At 41.5% G+C, this 22,207-nt stretch overlaps 1 protein-coding gene across 4 annotated transcripts in view; it reads left to right on the top strand.

Moving 5' to 3' along the window:
* Positions 1-20,294, top strand: part of PRC1 (protein regulator of cytokinesis 1) — a 198,107-nt gene extending 177,813 nt beyond the window's left edge. For all 4 annotated transcript variants that reach the window (XM_053717707.1, XM_053717708.1, XM_053717710.1 and 1 more), the window contains one exon: positions 18,324-20,294. In XM_053717707.1, coding sequence (XP_053573682.1) covers positions 18,324-18,372 — 49 coding nt within the window. In that variant the 3' untranslated portion in view covers positions 18,373-20,294. The remainder of the gene's footprint in view (positions 1-18,323) is intronic.
* The last annotated feature ends 1,913 nt before the right edge of the window (positions 20,295-22,207 follow it).

A 22,207-nucleotide genomic window follows, 5' to 3' on the forward strand; every position in this document is an offset into this window, starting at 1 on the left:
ACTGCTTATTCAATGCTTCCTTTTTTGTATATAAGCACTGTTTTCCACTCTCAAGCCTGCAATATATAGGAACATAGATATAAAATTGCAAACTATTTATTATTCTTGGCATTCTTTTAGAATTCCTAGGATTCTACAGTTTCTTCAGGATGGTTTGGATAAAGGTTTGTCTGCCAATACTTTTAAAGGACAAATCTCTGCTCTTTCTGTTTTATTTCACTGAAAGATTGCTAATCTTCCTGATGTTCACTGTTTTGTATAGGCTGTGACTCGTATCAAACCTGTTATTAAATCTATCTCTCCTTGGAGTCTAAATTTGGTATTAAAGACTTTGCAGGCTCTTCCTTTTGAGTCTATGCATTCTTTGGACATTAAACTACTTTCTTGAAAAGTGTTATTTCTCTTGGCTATATCTTCTGCTAGAAGAGTTTCTGAATTGTCTGCTCTCTGTTGCGAGTCTCCTTATCTGATTTTCCATCAAGATAAAGCTGTTTTGTGGACTTCATTTAAATTTTTGCCTAAATTTGTGAATTCTAACAACATTAAAGTGAATGTCAATTTAACATGACATCCTTAACGGCATTGTATAGACTTGTAAAAATTAGCATCAGTTTAATTCATGAATTTTTTAAAATCGATTTTACTGCACCGCCGATAAGCGCAGCTCCCCATCCTCCATACTGTCTAATTGATTGACAGAAGACGATTCTTCAAACAAAGAATCCTCACTTCCAAGGATTAGTTGAGTTGTTTGAAGAATCATCATCTGTCAATCAATTGGACAGTATGGCGGGCAAGAGATCTGCACTTATCGGCGGTGTAGTAACAAGGTAAAAATTTAATAAAATATATCTATTAAAAAAAATTCATGAATTAAACTGATGCTAATTTTTTCAAGTCTATACAATGCCATAAGGATGTCATGTTAACTTGACATTCACTTTAATAGGGAAATTATTGTTCCTTCCTTGTGTCCTAATCCTAAGAATACTCTTGAAAGGTCTTTACATTCTTTGAAAGTTGTAAGAGCTTTGAAATATTATGTTGAGGCTACTAAAGATTTCAGAAAGACTTCTAGTCTATTTGTTTTTTCTGGTTCCCGAAAAGATAAGAAAGCCTCTGCCATTTCTTTGGTATCTTTTTTGAAACTTCTGATTCACAAAGCTTATTTGGAGGCGGGGCAGTCTCCGCCTCAGAAAATAACAGCTCATTCTACAAGTTCAGTTGCCACATCTTGAACTTTCAAGAATGAAGCTTCATTTGATCAAATCTGCAAAGCAGCCACTTGGTCTTCTTTGCATACATTTACAAAATTTTACCATTTTTACGTTTTTGCTTTTTCTGAAGCAGCTTTTGGTAGAAAGGTTCTTCAGACAGCTGTCTGTCTGATTCTAGTGCCTATGATTTAATTTTTAAGAAAACTTAATTTTTTTATTTAATGTCTCAGTGGAAATGTTGTTTTTATTTCACCCCTCCCTCTATAGTTACTTGTGGACTTCCTCATCTTGGGTAATATATCCCATCAGTAACTAGATCGGGTACTTTCGCCACCTATATGAAAGAAAACATAATTTCTTCTGTTAAGTGTGATCAGTCCACGGGTCATCATTACTTCTGGGATATTAACTGCTCCCCTACAGGAAGTGCAAGAGGATTCACCCAGCAGAGCTGCATATAGCTCCTCCCCTCTACGTCACTCCCAGTCATTCTCTTGCACCCAGCAACTAGATAGGTCGTGTGAGAGGACTATGGTGATTATACTTAGTTTTATATCTTCAATCAAAAGTTTGTTATTTTAAAATAGCACCGGAGTGTGTTATTACCTCTCTGGCAGAGTTTGAGGAAGAATCTACCAGAGTTTTGCTATGATTTTAGCCGGAGTAGTTAAGATCATATTGCTGTTCTCGGCCATCTGAGGAGTGAGGTAAACTTCAGATCAGGGGACAGCGGGCAGATGAATCTGCATAGAGGTATGTAGCAGTTTTTATTTTCTGACAATGGAATTGATGAGAAAATCCTGCCATACCGATATAATGTCATGTATGTATACTTTACACTTCAGTATTCTGGAGAATGGTACTTCACTAGAATTACACTGTAAGAAAGACATAAAGCTGTTTAATAACTAGAGATTATGTTTAACGTTTTTGCTGGAATGTAAAATCGTTTTCATTTGCTGAGGTACTGAGTGAATAAATGTTTGGGCACCATTTTTCCACTTGGCAGTTGCTTAAATCTGTTTTTTCTGTCAGTTTCTGTTCTCCTCACTGCTGTGTGTGTGGGGGAGGGGCGCTTTTACTATGCATCAAATATTTCAGTCAGCAACTCATTGTATTCCCTGCATGATCTGGTTCATCTCTACAGAGCTCAGGGGTCTTCAAAACTTATTTTGAGGGAGGTAATTTCTCTCAGCAGAGCTGTGAGAATTATAGTTTGACTGAAATAAAAACTTTTATTCTGTAATTTGTTTCCTGCTTTCAGAAATTGTTATCTTTGCTAATGGGATTAAACCTTTGCTAAAGTTGTGTTGTTTACAAGGATTGAGGCTATAACTGTTTCAATTTATTAATTTTTAACTGTCATAGATCTTCTGTGCTTCTTAAAGGCACAGTACGTTTTAATATTATTCTAATTGAATTGTATTTCCAAGTTGCAAGTTTATTTGCTAGTGTGTTAAACATGTCTGATTCAGAAGATGATACCTGTGTCATTTGTTGCAATGCCAAAGTGGAGCCCAATAGAAATTTTATGTACTAACTGTATTGATGCTACTTTAAATAAAAATCAATCTGTACAAATTGAACAAATTTCACCAAACAACGAGGGGAGAGTTATGCCGACTAACTCGCCTCACGTGTCAGTACCTACATCTCCCGCTCAGAGGGAGGTGCGTGATATTGTAGCGCCGAGTACAGCTGGGCGGCCATTACAAATCACATTACAGGATATGGCTACTGTTATGACTGAAGTTTTGGCTAAATTACTAGAACTAAAAGGTAAGCGTGATCACTCTGGGGTGAGAACAGAGTGCGCTGATAATATTAGGGCCATGTCAGACACTGCGTCACAGGTGGCAGAACATGAGGACGGAGAACTTCATTCTGTGGGTGACGGTTCTGATCCAAACAGACTGGATTCAGATATTTCAAATTTTAAATTTAAACTGGAAAACCTCCGTGTATTACTAGGGGAGGTGTTAGCGGCTCTGAATGATTGTAACACAGTTGCAATACCAGAGAAAATGTGTAGGTTGGATAAATATTTTGCGGTACCGACGAGTACTGAGGTTTTTCCTATACCTAAGAGACTTACTGAAATTGTTACTAAGGAGTGGGATAGACCCGGTGTGCCGTTCTCACCCCCTCCGATATTTAGAAAAATGTTTCCAATAGACGCCGCCACACGGGACTTATGGCAAATGGTCCCTAAGGTGGAGGGAGCAGTTTCTACTTTAGCTAAGCGTACCACTATCCCGGTGGAGGATAGCTGTGCTTTTTCAGATCCAATGGATAAAAAGTTAGAGGGTTACCTTAAGAAAATGTTTGTTCAACAAGGTTTTATATTGCAACCCCTTGCATGCATTGCGCCGATCACGGCTGCAGCGGCATTCTGGATTGAGTCTCTGGAAGAGAACATTGGTTCAGCTACTCTGGACGACATTACGGACAGGCTTAGAGTCCTTAAACTAGCTAATTCATTCATTTCGGAGGCCGTAGTACATCTTACTAAACTTACGGCGAAGAATTCAGGATTCGCCATTCAGGCACGCAGGGCGCTGTGGCTAAAATCCTGGTCAGCTGATGTTACTTCTAAGTCTAAATTGCTTAATATACCTTTCAAAGGGCAGACCTTATTCGGGCCCGGGTTGAAAGAGATTATCGCTGACATTACAGGAGGTAAAGGCCATGCCCTGCCTCAGGACAAAGCCAAAGCCAAGACTAGACAGTCTAGTTTTCGTTCCTTTCGTAATTTCAAAGCAGGAGCAGCATCAACTTCCTCTGCACCAAAACAGGAAGGAGCTGTTGCTCGCTACAGACAAGGCTGGAAACCTAACCAGTCCTGGAACAAGGGCAAGCAGACTAGGAAACCTGCTGCTGCCCCCAAAACAGCATGAATTGAGGGCCCCCGATCCGGGATCGGATCTAGTGGGGGGCAGACTTTCTCTCTTCGCCCAGGCTTTGGCAAGAGATGTTCAGGATCCCTGGGCGCTAGAGATAATATCTCAGGGATACCTTCTGGACTTCAAATACTCTCCTCCAAGAGAGAGATTTCATCTGTCAAGATTGTCAACAATCCAGACAAAGAAAGAGGCTTTTCTACGCTGCGTACAAGAGCTCTTGTTAATGGGAGTAATCCATCCAGTTCCACGATCGGAACAGGGACAGGGGTTTTACTCAAATCTGTTTGTGGTTCCCAAAAAAGAGGGAACTTTCAGACCAATCCTGGACTTAAAGATCCTAAACAAATTCCTAAGAGTTCCATCGTTCAAGATGGAGACTATTCGGACAATTTTACCTATGATCCAAGAGGGTCAGTACATGACCACTGTAGATTTAAAAGATGCTTACCTGCACATACCGATTCACAAAGATCATTACCGGTACCTAAGGTTTGCCTTCCTAGACAGGCATTACCAGTTTGTGGCTCTTCCATTCGGATTGGCTACAGCGCCAAGAATCTTCACAAAGGTTCTGGGTGCTCTTCTGGCGGTACTAAGACCGCGGGGAATCTCGGTAGCTCCATACCTAGACGACATTCTGATACAAGCTTCAAGCTTTCAAACTGCCAAATCTCATACAGAGTTAGTGCTGGCATTTCTAAGGTCACATGGATGGAAGGTGAACGAAAAGAAAAGTTCACTCGTTCCACTCACAAGAGTTCCCTTCCTGGGGACTCTTATAGATTCTGTAGAAATGAAGATTTACCTGACAGAGGACAGGCTATCAAGACTTCAAAGTGCTTGCCGCACTCTTCATTCCATTCAACACCCGTCAGTGGCTCAATGTATGGAGGTAATCGGCTTAATGGTAGCGGCAATGGACATGGTACCCTTTGCACGCTTACACCTCAGACCACTGCAACTGTGCATGCTAGGTCAGTGGAATGGGGATTACTCAGACTTATCCCCTTCTCTGAATCTGGATCAAGAGACCAGAAATTCTCTTCTATGGTGGCTTTCTCGGCCACACCTGTCCAGGGGGATGCCATTCAGCAGACCAGACTGGACAATTGTAACAACAGACGCCAGCCTTCTAGGTTGGGGTGCCGTCTGGAATTCCCTGAAGGCTCAGGGACTATGGAGTCAGGAGGAGAGTCTCCTGCCAATAAACATTCTGGAATTGAGAGCAGTTCTCAATGCCCTCCTGGCTTGGCCCCAGTTGACAACTCGGGGGTTCATCAGGTTTCAGTCGGACAGCATCACGACTGTAGCTTACATCAACCATCAGGGAGGGACAAGAAGCTCCCTAGCTATGATGGAAGTATCAAAGATAATTCGCTGGGCAGAGTCTCACTCTTGCCACCTGTCAGCAATCCACATCCCGGGAGTGGAGAACTGGGAGGCGGATTTCTTAAGTCGTCAGGCTTTTCATCCGGGGGAGTGGGAACTTCATCCGGAGGTCTTTGCCCAAATACTTCGACGTTGGGGCAAACCAGAGATAGATCTCATGGCGTCTCGACAGAACGCCAAGCTTCCTCGTTACGGGTCCAGATCCAGGGATCCAGGAGCAGTCCTGATAGATGCTCTGACAGCACCTTGGGACTTCAGGATGGCTTACGTGTTTCCCCCCTTCCCGTTGCTTCCTCGATTGATAGCCAGAATCAAACAAGAGAGAGCATCAGTGATTCTAATAGCACCTGCGTGGCCACGCAGGACTTGGTATGCAGACCTGGTGGACATGTCATCCTGTCCGCCTTGGTCTCTACCTCTGAAACAGGACCTTCTGATACAGGGTCCCTTCAAACATCAAAATCTAACTTCTCTGAAGTTGACTGCTTGGAAATTGAACGCTTAATTTTATCAAGACGTGGGTTTTCTGAGTCAGTTATTAGTACCTTAATACAGACTAGGAAACCTGTTACCAGAAAGATTTACCATAAGATATGGCGTAAATACCTACATTGGTGTGAATCCAAAGGTTACTCTTGGAGTAAGGTTAGGATTCCTAGGATATTGTCTTTTCTACAAGAAGGTTTAGAAAAGGGTTTATCTGCTAGTTCATTAAAGGGACAGAGCTCAGCTCTGTCCATTCTGTTACACAAACGTCTGTCAGAAGTTCCTGACGTCCAGGCTTTTTGTCAGGCTTTGGCCAGGATTAAGCCTGTGTTTAAAACTGTTGCTCCACCATGGAGTTTAAACCTTGTTCTTAATGTTTTACAGGGCGTTCCGTTTGAACCCCTTCATTCCATTGATATAAAGTTGTTATCTTGGAAAGTTCTATTTTTAATGGCTATTTCCTCGGCTCGAAGAGTCTCTGAATTATCAGCCTTACATTGTGATTCTCCTTATTTGATTTTTCATTCGGATAAGGTAGTCCTGCGTACTAAACCTGGGTTCTTACCTAAGGTAGTTACTAACAGGAATATCAATCAAGAGATTGTTGTTCCTTCTTTATGCCCAAATCCTTCTTCAAAGAAGGAACGTCTACTGCACAACCTGGATGTAGTCCGGGCTCTAAAATTTTACTTGCAGGCAACTAAGGAATTCCGACAAACGTCTTCTCTGTTTGTCATTTACTCTGGGCAGAGGAGAGGTCAAAAAGCTTCCGCTACCTCTCTTTCTTTTTGGCTTCGTAGCATAATTCGTTTAGCTTATGAGACTGCTGGACAGCAGCCCCCTGAAAGAATTACAGCTCATTCTACTAGAGCTGTGGCTTCCACTTGGGCCTTCAAGAATGAGGCCTCTGTTGAACAGATTTGCAAGGCTGCAACTTGGTCTTCGCTTCATACTTTTTCCAAATTTTACAAATTTGACACCTTTGCTTCATCGGAGGCTATTTTTGGGAGAAAGGTTCTTCAGGCAGTGGTTCCTTCTGTATAAAGAGTCTGCCTATCCCTCCCGTCATCCGTGTACTTTTGCTTTGGTATTGGTATCCCAGAAGTAATGATGACCCGTGGACTGATCACACTTAACAGAAGAAAACATAATTTATGCTTACCTGATAAATTCCTTTCTTCTGTAGTGTGATCAGTCCACGGCCCGCCCTGTTTTTAAGGCAGGTAAATATTTTTTAATTTATACTCCAGTCACCACTTCACCCTTGGCTTTTCCTTTCTCGTTTGTCCTTGGTCGAATGACTGGGAGTGACGTAGAGGGGAGGAGCTATATGCAGCTCTGCTGGGTGAATCCTCTTGCACTTCCTGTAGGGGAGCAGTTAATATCCCAGAAGTAATGATGACCCGTGGACTGATCACACTACAGAAGAAAGGAATTTATCAGGTAAGCATAAATTATGTTTTATGTAAGAACTTACCTGATAAATTTATTTCATGGTGGTGAGAGTCCACGAGACCCACCCATTTTTTGGGGGTTATGATTTTTTGTATAAAGCACAATATTTATCCTGTTCCTCTTTTTTATGTTTTTTCTCCTTATACACCTCACTAACTTGGCTATACATTAAACTGAGGTATGAGTGAGGTGGGCGGTGTATTTATAGGCATTTGAGGTTTGGGAAACTTTGCCCCCTCCTGGTAGGAATGTATATCCCATCAATAACTACCTTGTGGACTCTCGCCACCATGAAAGAAATTAATTTATCAGGTAAGTTCTTACATAAATTATGTTTTTCTTTCTATACTTGGGAAGATATCTCTGGGGCACGACAGAAGGTGTACTGGTGGGCACTGGTTATCTCTATAGAGGTATTTAAAGAATCTAGAGGTCTCTTTAAGAAATCCTACGATCTATAGGGGCCGAATATAGACCCTAGCAAGAGGGTAATTTTCCCTATCTGGGAGAATAGCCTAAGACTTTGTCTTTCAGTCTGAGATCTCAGCCTTTGTGGGGAGTGTGCGCTGTAAGATGTGAGGGTCGGTGAATGGCCGCCATTTGCTCACTCTCTGGTCCTCTCGCTTACCGCTGTGTTTCTTGGGCTGTGGCGGTCATTTCCTCTAGAAGGAGATTTTTTTTCCGCAATGTGTAGTGTGTTTAAGTTTAGGACCATAGTATGCTTGTTACTGCACATTTCTTCTGTTATGTGTGATCAGTCCACGGGTCATCATTACTTCTGGGATATAACTCCTCCCCAACAGGAAATGCAAGAGGATTCACCCAGCAGAGCTGATATAGCTCCTCCCCTCTACGTCAGTCCCAGTCATTCTCTTGCACCCAACGACTAGATAGGATGTGTGAGAGGACTATGGTGATTATACTTAGTTTTTATGACTTCAATCAAAAGTTTGTTATTTTATAATAGCACCGGAGCGTGTTATTACTTCTCTGGCAGACTTTGAGGAAGAATCTACCAGAGTTTTTGTTATGATTTTAACCGGAGTAGTTAAGATCATATTACTGTTCTCGGCCATCTGAGGGAGGTAAAAGCTTCAGATCAGGGGACAGGGGCAGATGAATCTGCATTGAGGTATGTAGCAGTTTTTATTTTCTGAATGGAATTGATGAGAAAATCCTGCTATACCGTTATAATGACATGTATGTATACACTTCAGTATTCTGGGAATGGTACTTCACCGGAACTACTTTGTTATAGGTCACTAATCTTTTTAATAAGTATTATATCATGTTAAACGTTTTTGCTGGAATGTAGAATCGTTTACACTGCTGAGGTACTGAGTAAATAAATGTTTGGGCTTTATTTTCCACTTGGCAGTAGTTTATTTTGAATTGTGACAGTTTCGTTTCTCTTCACTGCTGTGTGTGAGAGGGAGGGGCCGTTTTTGGCGCTCTTTGCTACGCATCAACAATTTCCAGTCAGCTATTATTTTTCCTGCATGATCCGGTTCATCTCTGACAGATCTCAGGGGTCTTCAAACTTCTTGAAGGGAGGTACATTCTCTCAGCAGAGCTGTGAGAATTTTTTATATTGACTGTGGATAAAGACGTTACTCAGTAATTTTTATGTCAAATTTAGTTATGTTATCTTACTAATGGGAACAAAACCTTTGCTAAAAGTTGTGTTGTTTTAAAGTTGATGCTATAACTGTTCTCAGTATATTATCTCAACTGTCATTTAATCTTTAATCGTTTAAGTACCTCTTTGAGGCACAGTACGTTTTTGCTAAAAAAGACTATAACCAGGTTGCAAGTTATTGCTAGTGTGTTAAACATGTCTGACTCAGAGGATATCTGTGTCATTTGTTCCAATGCCAAGGTGGAGCCCAATAGAAATTTATGTACTAACTGTATTGATGCTACTTTAAATAAAAGTCAATCTGTACAATGTGAACAAATTTCACCAATCTGCGAGGGGAGAGTTATGCCGACTAACTCGCCTCACGCGGCAGTACCTGCATCTCCCGCCCGGGAGGTGCGTGATATTATGGCGCCTAGTACATCTGGGCGGCCATTACAGATAACATTACAAGATATGGCTACTGTTATGACTGAAGTTTTATCTAAATTACCTGAGCTAAGAGGCAAGCGTGATCACTCTGGGGTGAGAACAGAGTGCGCTGACAATACTAGGGCCATGTCTGATACTGCGTCACAGCTTGCAGAGCATGAGGACGGAGAGCTTCATTCTGTGGGTGACGGTTCTGATCCAAACAGATTGGATTCAGATATTTCAAATTTTAAATTTAAATTGGAGAACCTCCGTGTATTACTAGGGGAGGTCTTAGCAGCTCTCAATGATTGTAACACCGTTGCAATACCAGAGAAACTATGTAGGTTGGATAAATACTTTGCGGTACCGGCGAGTACTGACGTTTTTCCTATACCTAAGAGATTAACTGAAATTGTTACTAAGGAGTGGGATAGACCCGGTGTGCCGTTCTCACCCCCTCCAATATTTAGAAAAATGTTTCCAATAGACGCCACCACTCGGGACTTATGGCAAACGGTCCCTAAGGTGGAGGGAGCAGTTTCTACTCTAGCTAAGCGTACCACTATCCCGGTGGAGGATAGCTGTGCATTTTCAGATCCAATGGATAAAAAATTGGAGGGTTACCTTAAGAAAATGTTTGTTCAACAAGGTTTTATTTTGCAACCCCTTGCATGTATCGCGCCGATTACGGCTGCGGCAGCATTTTGGATTGAGTCTCTGGAAGAGAACCTTAGTTCATATACGCTAGACGACATTATGGACAGGCTTAGAGTCCTTAAACTAGCTAATTCATTCATTTCGGAGGCCGTAGTACATTTAACCAAACTTACGGCTAAGAACTCAGGATTCGCCATACAGGCACGTAGGGCACTGTGGCTAAAATCCTGGTCAGCTGATGTTACTTCTAAGTCCAAATTACTTAATATACCTTTCAAGGGGCAGTCCTTATTTGGGCCCGGTTTGAAAGAAATTATCGCTGACATTACAGGAGGTAAGGGCCACGCCCTACCTCAAGACAAAGCCAAAGCTAAGGCTAGACAGGCTAATTTTCGTCCCTTTCGGAATTTCAAAACAGGAGCAGCATCAACCTCCACTGCACCAAAACAGGAAGGAGCTGTTGCTCGTTACAGGCAAGGCTGGAAGCCCAACCAGTCCTGGAACAAGGGCAAACAGGCCAGGAAACCTGCTGCTGCCCCAAAGACAGCATGAACCGAGAGCCCCCGATCCGGGACCGGATCTAGTGGGGGGCAGACTTTCTCTCTTCGCCCAGGCCTGGGTAAGAGATGTTCAGGATCCCTGGGCGCTAGAGATCATATCTCAGGGATACCTTCTAGACTTCAAATTATCTCCCCCAAGAGGGAGATTTCATCTGTCAAGATTGTCAACAAACCAGATAAAGAAAGAAGCGTTTCTACGCTGTGTACAAGATCTGTTATTAATGGGAGTGATTCATCCGGTTCCGCGGTCGGAACAAGGACAAGGGTTCTACTCAAACCTGTTTGTGGTTCCCAAAAAAGAGGGAACCTTCAGACCAATCTTAGATTTAAAGATTCTAAACAAATTCCTAAGAGTTCCATCGTTCAAAATGGAAACTATTCGGACAATCTTGCCCATGATCCAAAAGGGTCAGTACATGACCACAGTGGATTTAAAAGATGCTTACCTTCACATTCCGATCCACAAAGATCATCACCGGTATCTACGGTTTGCCTTCCTAGACAGGCACTACCAGTTTGTAGCTCTTCCATTCGGATTGGCTACGGCCCCAAGAATCTTCACAAAGATTCTAGGTGCCCTCCTGGCGGTACTAAGACCGCGAGGGATTTCGGTAGCTCCGTATCTAGACGACATTCTAATACAGGCTTCAAGCTTTCAAACTGCCAAGTCTCATACAGAGTTAGTTCTGGCATTTCTAAGGTCGCATGGATGGAAAGTGAACGAAAAGAAGAGTTCTCTTTTTCCTCTCACAAGAGTTCCATTCTTGGGGACTCTTATAGATTCTGTAGAAATGAAGATTTACCTGACAGAGGACAGGTTAACAAAACTTCAAGATGCATGCCGTGTCCTTCATTCCACTCAACACCCGTCAGTAGCTCAATGCATGGAGGTGATCGGCTTAATGGTAGCGGCAATGGACATAGTTCCTTTTGCACGCCTACACCTCAGACCGCTGCAATTATGCATGCTAAGTCAGTGGAATGGGGATTACTCAGATTTGTCCCCTACTCTGAATCTGAATCAAGAGACCAGAAATTCTCTTCTATGGTGGCTTCATCGGCCACACCTGTCCAGGGGGATGCCATTCAGCAGGCCAGACTGGACAATTGTAACAACAGACGCCAGCCTACTAGGTTGGGGCGCTGTCTGGAATTCTCTGAAGGCTCAGGGATTATGGAATCAGGAGGAGAGTCTCCTTCCAATAAACATTCTGGAATTGAGAGCAGTTCTCAATGCCCTTCTGGCTTGGCCCCAATTAACAACTCGGGGGTTCATCAGGTTTCAGTCGGACAATATTACGACTGTAGCTTACATCAACCATCAGGGAGGGACAAAAAGCTCCCTAGCAATGATGGAAGTATCAAAGATAATTCGATGGGCAGAGTCTCACTCTTGCCACCTGTCAGCAATCCACATCCCGGGAGTGGAGAACTGGGAGGCGGATTTCTTGAGTCGCCAGACTTTTCATCCGGGGGAGTGGGAACTTCATCCGGAGGTCTTTGCCCAAATACTTCGACGTTGGGGCAAACCAGAGATAGATCTCATGGCGTCTCGCCAGAACGCCAAACTTCCTCATTACGGGTCCAGATCCAGGGATCCGGGAGCGGTTCTGATAGATGCTTTGACAGCACCTTGGAACTTCGGGATGGCTTATGTGTTTCCACCCTTCCCGCTGCTTCCTCGATTGATTGCCAAAATCAGACAGGAGAGAGCATCAGTGATTCTAATAGCACCTGCATGGCCACGCAGGACTTGGTATGCAGATCTAGTGGACATGTCATCCTGTCCGCCTTGGTCTCTACCTCTAAGACAGGACCTTCTGATACAGGGTCCGTTCAAACATCAAAATCTAACTTCTCTGAAACTGACTGCTTGGAAATTGAACGCTTGATTTTATCAAAACGTGGTTTTTCTGAGTCGGTTATTGATACCCTGATACAGGCCAGGAAGCCTGTTACCAGAAAGATTTACCATAAAATATGGCGTAAATACCTATACTGGTGTGAATCCAAACGTTACTCCTGGAGTAAGGTTAGGATCTCTAGGATCTTGTCCTTTCTACAAGAGGGCTTAGAAAAGGGTTTATCGGCTAGTTCATTAAGGGGACAGATTTCAGCTCTGTCCATCTTGTTACACAGGCGTCTGTCAGAAAATCCAGACGTCCAGGCCTTTTGTCAGGCTTTAGCTAGGATCAAGCCTGTGTTTAAAGCTGTTGCTCCACCATGGAGTTTAAACTTAGTTCTTAACGTTTTACAGGGTGTTCCGTTTGAACCCCTTCATTCCATTGATATAAAATTGTTATCTTGGAAAGTTCTGTTTTTAATGGCTATTTCCTCTGCTCGAAGAGTCTCTGAGTTATCAGCATTACATTGTGATTCTCCTTATCTGATTTTTCACTCAGACAAGGTAGTTCTGCGTACTAAACCTGGGTTCTTACCTAAGGTAGTTACTAACAGGAATATCAATCAAGAGATTGTTGTTCCATCCTTGTGTCCAAATCCTTCTTCAAAGAAGGAACGTCTTCTACACAATCTGGATGTAGTTCGTGCTCTCAAGTTCTACTTGCAGGCAACTAAAGAGTTTCGTCAAACTTCTTCCCTGTTTGTCGTTTATTCTGGACAGAGGAGAGGTCAAAAAGCTTCTGCTACCTCTCTCTCTTTTTGGCTTCGTAACATAATACGTTTAGCCTATGAGACTGCTGGACAGCAGCCTCCTGAAAGAATTACAGCTCATTCCACTAGAGCTGTGGCTTCCACTTGGGCCTTTAAGAATGAGGCCTCTGTTGAACAGATTTGCAAGGCTGCAACTTGGTCTTCGCTTCATACTTTTTCCAAATTTTACAAATTTGACACTTTTGCTTCTTCGGAGGCTATTTTTGGGAGAAAGGTTCTTCAGGCAGTGGTTCCTTCTGTATAAAGAGCCTGCCTATCCCTCCCGTCATCCGTGTACTTTTGCTTTGGTATTGGTATCCCAGAAGTAATGATGACCCGTGGACTGATCACACATAACAGAAGAAAACATAATTTATGCTTACCTGATAAATTCCTTTCTTCTGTTGTGTGATCAGTCCACGGCCCGCCCTGTGTTTAAGGCAGGTAAATATCTTTTAAATTATACTCCAGTCACCACTTCACCCTTGGTTACTCCTTTCTCGTTGATTCTTGGTCGAATGACTGGGACTGACGTAGAGGGGAGGAGCTATATCAGCTCTGCTGGGTGAATCCTCTTGCATTTCCTGTTGGGGAGGAGTTATATCCCAGAAGTAATGATGACCCGTGGACTGATCACACAACAGAAGAAAGGAATTTATCAGGTAAGCATAAATTATGTTTTTGTAGAGAAGGGAAGAATTGCTACTGCAGTCTCTTGTGTATGTTAACTCATTCCTCTGTCTTTTCAGAGCGAAGTCCACAGGGCAGGTGCCTTTATTGATGGTGGATATTAAGGCTTTCTTTGTCATGGGGCCGTAATACCTTATTCCCTTTATTTTTTTACTTGGCCCCGTAAGATGTGGGGTATACTGTTGGATCTATGGCAGCAGTGCTTATTAAATGTTTTTTGCTGCCATCCACCCGTCGTCCTTCTATCTACCACTATACATACCTCAGGGTGGATCGATGTGGGAAGTTTAGCAGATATCTTTACCCAAATCTCCCTGCTGGTCCCCAACCCTTAGTTAGGAGCGTGACTATGAGGGAACATTCATTGTACCGCTAGTCTGAAGCGGGGTTATCATGTAGCCCTCATCCTTTCTAGTCAGTATTTTCTACACGCAGCACCATTTTATATAACGGTACTCAGTGTGCTGCGAGTGCGACTCTTCCCGCCACTGTCGGCGTATTTTGTGCGCTTTGAGAGACTGGTCTTAGCAAAAAAAAACACAAAAACATTCAAATGCTTTGTGTCTTCCTACCAGACCGGATCTGGTTTGGTTATTGGATATTTGCCTCGCTCGCATTCCAGTTATTATTATACATGCGTTCGCTATCGCACCTTTAGTTTTGCCTATGCTTTGCTCTGTTGCACCATTTTATTCCCTGTAGCGTTGGTTGCCATGAGAATGTAGGGTTTAGGCCTCTGGGCATGTATAGGCATTTTACTGATGTTATATGCAATAGGTGCTGGCACAGAGGGGGGGCTTTTCAGTAAGAGTGTTCATGTAACACGATGCTACTGATTATTTTTCCCGGTCTGTATCAGTTGCCTGTACAGACAGTGGGTGATGTTCATCCACTTTTCCTTCTAAATACAGGGAGAGTCCACAGCTGCATTCATTACTTGTGGGAATACAGAACCTTGCCACCAGGAGGAGGCAAAGACACCCGAGCCAAAGGCTTAAATACCTCCCCCACTTCCCTCATCCCCCACTCATTCTTTGCCTTAAGTCACAGGAGGTTGGCAGAGAAGTGTTAGAAGTTTTTTCGGAGTAGTTGCTTATGAGAGGTACCTGCCCTTTGGGATGGAACTGGAGTTTTAAGTTGTCTTGTCAGCCTCTCAGTGAGAGCATTGATGAAAGTTAGAGTCTGGAGATGCAGTGAGAGAGTTTCTGCAAAACCATCCAGACTCGGATTAACAGCTCCTATAAGCAATTAGCGTTGTCCAGTTTCGTTGCCTGCTTTCTTCACTCAAGTCCATGTCAGAGGCGCTGCAACTATCTGTCACACTTGAAGGACAGTGTTGCTGTTCCACGGATTGAATTTCGGTAAGATTGTTTCATTTTTACACACGTTAACAATAGACAGGTTTTCAGTGGACGCCTTTACCTTTATGGAATCAAGGGTTAATGTCCCCTGAGGAGGATTGTGAACAGTGGGTCTTTTTAATCATGTGTGTTATGCGATTCTGACTGCGTATGTGTAAGGTTTTTTGGCTCTTAGGCTGATACGGAACATACAGGTTATATAACTGCGCAGTTTTTTAAGCTGGCCCACTTTTCCTAGAAGTGGCAGTCCCGCATGAGGCACCATGTGACGGGGTGTAGTCACGTCTTGTTTTCCATTTCCGTATCCTGACCGGGTGACTGCGGAGAAGAGTTAATTTCTCTACCTGTCTGGGTCACAGGAGGTGGTGAATGCCCCAGCCATTGGGGGTGTAGGTGCCAGTGTGTTTTTTTTGTCTAAAACTATTAACTGAAATTATGGAGGTGTCTGATATTCTAGAGGATTCCTCTGATACAGATTTGGATACCTGTGTATGTTGTGAGGCGGACCAGGTAGACCAGCCTGCTCAATTATGTTCCATATGCCGCAATAGGGTGTTATCTTCTAACAATGTGAAGATGTTAGAGACCACTGAGCCATCTACCTCTGAGGATTCCTCGTCCCATGAGGTGTGTGTACCCTAGAATCTTATCCTACACATGCAGTTTCCCTAAGTGCCATTACTCCTTCATCTGAGGGAGACTTTTTTTCACTGGGGGTTACTGCGCGTTTTCGCACGGCCATCTCTATGGCTTTAGTCAGTTTGCCTTACCCGCCTACGAATCGAAGGGTTAATCCATGCTCTTCTACACATGGGCCGTCTTGTAAAGTGACGATTGTGCCAGATATTTCATCTGGGGGTGCTGTTCCCTCTGAGGCCTCAGAAGTGGAGCCTCTGGGGTTGGAATTGCCAGAAATTATTGCTCCGACGAGGAGGATTTGGCTTTTAGACTTAAAATGGTACGCCTACGTTTACTCCTGAGAGAGATTTTGGCGATGTTAGAGGTTCTCAGTCCTTATCCGTCAGCTGGACCTCAGTCCTCCTTTATCGTCTCTATGTATATAGTTATAGAATCCTCCCGAGCTCTATGGGGGATTTGTGTTATACACAGGCAGGACCTGTTGGTTTTGCACACCCTTTTGAAATCCTTTTGATGCATTTAACCATTCTTTTCTAATCTGTCTCGCATAGTTTTTGTTTTTAGGAGCTCAGGGTTCTTGTGGAAACTCTTTTGGAGTTTAGTCTATTGGATTGTTTTATGGTTATATCGACTTTGATGGTCGAAATGGATGTCTTCTGATGGATGCTTATAAATCTCTCGTCGGGGTGATGTTCCCTCGATTTTATAGATATGAAAGTTTAAGCCTCAAAGCCAGTTTTTTATATTTGTTTATTTTCAGTTCCTAGCACTGCTGATACTTAAGTTTTTGTTCTTCATGACAGACGTGTCGTACTCTTGATGACGGGCAGGACCTGTTTTGGGTAATAGTTCAGTCTGTTATTCCTTTCTAATATAGAGGAGCCTTTTCTAATTATTATGGTTCGGGCAAAGTGTGCCCTTCTATACCGAAGGACAGGCAGGACCTGTCTTAGGTTCTTCTGGAGGGGCCCTTGATGCTGAATCATATGGGTCCGGGGATCCTAGAGGCCGGAGTTGAGCTTTTCATTCCGTTTTTTTCTGGACTAGGGGACTTTTGGAGACTTTTACCAGTACTCTTCGTAGTGTCATACACTGTGGGTGAATGGCCAAATTAGGGAGGGTTTTTTCTTGTCCTCCTGGCTCCGATGATCTTTAAGCAGAGCCTTTTTTGATCTCTTAGTTCAGAGAGAATCCACGGTTTTCTCTACCTGAATTTCGGAAGCAGGTTATCTTTCCTATCTAAACGGTCCAGTATAGTCTGGTACTTTTCTCGATGGAACTAGATGGTGGTTGATGGAATCGGGCGGCTGTCGCTGGATGTTCATTTAAATCATGCTCACTGACAGGGCCCACACAAGGCCAAAATTATCACCTGGGGTTGCCATATTCCTCGTTTGGAGGATTGCCTGGTATTTTGGGGCTGGACTGTACTTCTATTAGTAAAAAATGATTACTGTTGGCATACGCACATATGCTGCGAGTGCCCCATACACCAGTATTCAAACACTACACCTTACAGTGGCTTGTAGGAAACAAATTTAGTCTACAAGGACACTATACAGTCCACTGCCAATTCTGAGTTTCAATACTGGTGTACGGGCCCTCATAGGATATGTGCTAATGCCACTGAAAAAAAACAGTAAACTTTTACTAGAAGCATTTTTGCTAATGGAAGTATATTGCACAAATTATTCTATTTAAAATTTAAATTCACCCATGCATATTTAAATTTTGACCTTCCTGTCTCTTTAAGCTTGATTGGACTTTTGTATACTTTAGGAAAGTTCTCCTCTTTGAAAGGCACAATTAGGCTAAAAGAGGTTGCTCCTAGGTGGGTGACCCACAAAAGAACAAAATCCTATGCCATTGTTTGTTCCTGGTTGTATACCTTATATAACTTTTACTGATTTAGTTTAGTTTGTATTTTGCATAATAAAAGCAACACAAATCCCCTACAAATGTATGTTGCATGGTACAAAAGCCTCAGAATATACACTTGAAAAATTAAGCCTGCAATCCTGCCAAGCAGTTTCTCTTTTACCAGGAATAATTCACGTACAAAAATTTGTTTTTATTTTACTCTTAAATTGATAACTAGAAGTGGAATCAGAGTAATGAAAGTAAATGCCCATGGACCTGCAATTTTTGGGATTTTTTTTCATTAATAATAAATTTAAAAAAAACTTTGCAGGATATGATTTAATATTTCCTTAAAGGGTGCTTTTTTCTGTACTTATATTCATTTTGTATTTTCCCTACAGCGAGAACTTTCAAAAGCTACAAAATCTAACCCCAACACCAGAATCCTGAACTCTACCATCACGAATATGCCAACATAACATCAGGAGCCACTGCCACATCAGAGTAAAGAACCAAGCTAAGACTTATCGTACAGTGCATGTGGTTTTGACTGAAATCAAACTTATTGCAAATTGAATTCTATTGGTTCTTGGAGGGGAAAAAAGAAAGACGTTTCCTTTCTCCCTCTATTGGACTCCTTACTGGAGAAACCCTGCACCAGCGGTCACATTATTTGCTTTGAATTAAAAGCTAGTGACCATGCAAGTTTTGCACTCTTAACCTCATCTCCTTAGCATATATTTTAATGAACTGTAGCTTTAAAATGTAATCTACAAACTACCCACAAATTAAATAGATGCTCACACAATGGTAGTTTGCATATATAGCCTCTGCAATTTACGTTTTACTGTAAAATAAATATTCTGATTCTTTTATATGAATTTTATGGCTACAATCATCACTGCAATGTTTAATGTTTATTTGTATATATACGGTTTTTGTTGTTTTTTTTTTAGGTTTAAAATAATCAAACACTTTGGCACCTTTTTTTGTTGATGTCACTACATCTGTCCCACAAAGCTTTTTTTTTTCTTTTTAATTTGTCCAAATGAATACGGATTTCACATAATGTGGCAGTCTGTGAAGCAGAAAGGCCTCTTACTACCTGGGTACACAATACTACACTACAATAACATAGTTCCCTATAGTAATAATTGCTTCATATACTGCTATTTTATCAACACTTATACTTTGTATATACTGACAATAGTTAATTTATAGCACTTCAAAAAAAAAATCTGCATTTTTAATCTTTTAGAGATATTTTTAGCATAATTTTGTTAACTTTCTTTCAAGGTTGGGCTGAAGAAAATATTACTGTAGCTACATAGGAAGAAAGTGTCTTACAGTTAATGAGTGATATTGTGACATTTTCTTTCCTAATAACATTGTTCCATTCTTTACACTGGTACTTATAAACTGCCTAGAAAGAACTGTAGTGAAGACATTTTAACTGTAAAGCTTGTAGTGTAGAAGGGGCTAACACAATGACAATAGGACTATCAAATGGAAAATATAAAATATAGCAACTATGGATAAACTCCAGTTTTTGCTCAAGGCCATGGAGCCTTTTAGTGAACAGTGTGAAATTTTAGCAAAGCTTATTTTATGGTGTGTGCTGTTTATGCAGGGATCACCCCTTTACTCTGCTTAGAGAGTAGTCTGTTTATGCCAACTAATGATTTATAGATTTCCAGCATCAGCTGAGATCACAGCTTTACTAGAGCTTCAAATTTACACTATATCAAGATTCCGTGTAAAATCCTAATGTGCATGCTATTAATATCCTCTGCAAGTGCAGAGAGAGAAATTCAGTCACTATTTCATTGTAATGCATTATTCTGCCTAAGGTTTGCTGTAATCAGGTGATAGTGCTAATATCCCAAATTCCTTATGACCCATGAAATAAGCAGATGCACTATGGCACGCATCAGTAAAAAACATTTTTCCCATATGGGGAACTCTTAACTGGAATTGAGTAAAGAAAAATACAAGTGGAGTTTTCCAAAACTCCATTTCATTTCAAATGATTACGGTAGGGTTGGAATTTTAGAAGGGTATTATTCTATCAAAGTCATTAACTATTTTTATGTGGTTGAGTATACATTTTAGTCCTTGCCAGATTACCAATTACAATGTATTTGTCTTTCTAAATTATGTTGATCTAACTCTTGTGTAGAACTTGTCTATTCTGTACTGGACTCTCTTCGTTATGTATGGTATTAAGCTACCATGATTTCAGACATGTTCAGTAATTTCATTTGAATATTTAGAGGGGAAAAAAAGCTTTGTGGCAAATGCACATGGTGCATTACCTTTGTATGTTTCGTCTTTGTACAGTTCTTGTATAGTAAATTAAATATCTATCTACACCCTGTGCTCTCCTGTGTATTATTTGCTTAAATAAGGCTTATTGCCTAGTTTTAAATTGTATTAAAACAATTGAAATGTGCCTGAAGCATTTATCACATCTAACAGTAAACGTTTTGTGGATGCAAACGTGAGGGTTTGCTTGGAAGTTATATGACTGCATCTGGTTATTTTGATACAGTATGAAAATGTGCTCAGCTCAGCACTGCTGGGACTGATGTTGGTCAGATAATCGCAACTGGTTCTGCAGAGACAAACAGAGGGAAATGCATGCCTTTTAATCGCTGCAGTGGTCAGCAGTTCAGTTTGAAGAACGATTTGTGGGCAACTATACATTTGTTAACTGGGAACTGATGTTTAAAATCCAACCCCTTGTGATAAATAAGAGCATTAAAAGAAAGTAAAACATTTTGAGATTGTAATATACAGTTTTAATTTCTTTCATGTAATTAGCAAGAGTCCATGAGCTAGTGACGTATGGGATATACATTCCTACCAGGAGGGGCAAAGTTTCCCAAACCTCAAAATGCCTACAAATACACCCCTCACCACACCCACAAATCAGTTTTACAAACTTTGCCTCCTATGGAGGTGGTGAAGTAAGTTTGTGCTAGATTCTACGTTGATATGCGCTCCGCAGCAGGTTGGAGCCCTGTTTTCCTCTCAGCGTGCAGTGAATGTCAGAGGGATGTGAGGAGAGTATTGCCTATTTGAATTCAATGATCTCCTTCTACGGGGTTTATTTCATAGGTTCTCTGTTATCGGTCGTAGAGATTCATCTCTTACCTCCCTTTTCAGATCGACGATATACTCTTTTATATATATACCATTACCTCTGCTGATTTTCGTTTCAGTACTGGTTTGGCTTTCTACAACATGTAGATGAGTGTCCTGGGGTAAGTAAGTCTTATTTTCTGTGACACTCTAAGCTATGGTTGGGCAATTTTTTATAAAGTTCTAAATATATCTATTCAAACATTTATTTGCCTTGACTCAGGATGTTCAACATTCCTTATTTTCAGACAGTCAGTTTCATATTTGGGATAATGCATTTGAATAAAACAATTTTTTTCTTACCTTAAAAATTTGACTTTTCCCTGTGGGCTGTTAGGCTCGCGGGGACTGAAAATGCTTCATTTTATTGCGTCATTCTTGGCGCGGACTTTTTTGGTGCAAAATATTTTTTCAGTTTCCGGCGTCATACGTGTCGCCGGAAGTTGCGTAATTTTTGACGTTCTTTTGCACCAAAAATGTTGGCGTTCCGGATGTGGCGTCATTTTTGCCGCCAAAAGCATTTAGGCGCCAAATAATGTGGGCGTCTTATTTGGCGCTAAAAAAATATGGCCGTCACTTTTGTCTCCACATTATTTAAGTCTCATTTTTTATTGCTTCTGGTTGCTAGAAACTTGTTCACTGGCATTTTTTCCCATTCCTGAAACTGTCATTTAAGGAATTTGATCAATTTTGCTTTATATGTTGTTTTTTCTATTACATATTGCAAGATGTCCCATGTTGAAGCTGAGTCAGAAGATACTTCTGGAAAATCGCTGCCTGGTGCTGGAGCTACCAAAGCTAAGTGTATCTGCTGTAAACTTTTGGTAGCTGTTCCTCCAGCTGTTGTTTGTATTGAATGTCATGACAAACTTGTTAATGCAGATAATATTTCCTTTAGTAAAGTTACATTACCTGTTGCTGTTCCATCAACATCTAATACTCAGAGTGTTCCTGATAACATAAGAGATTTTGTTTCTAAATCCATTAAGAAGGCTATGTCTGTTATTCCTCCTTCTAGTAAACGTAAAAAGTCTTTTAAAACTTCTCATTTTTCAGATGAATTTTTAAATGAACATCATCATTCTGATTCTGATAATGGCTCTTCTGGTTCAGAGGATTCTGTCTCAGAGGTTGATGCTGA

This window comes from Bombina bombina, chromosome 6 (genome assembly GCF_027579735.1).
Source record: "Bombina bombina isolate aBomBom1 chromosome 6, aBomBom1.pri, whole genome shotgun sequence".
NCBI classification, from domain to species: Eukaryota; Metazoa; Chordata; class Amphibia; order Anura; family Bombinatoridae; genus Bombina; species Bombina bombina.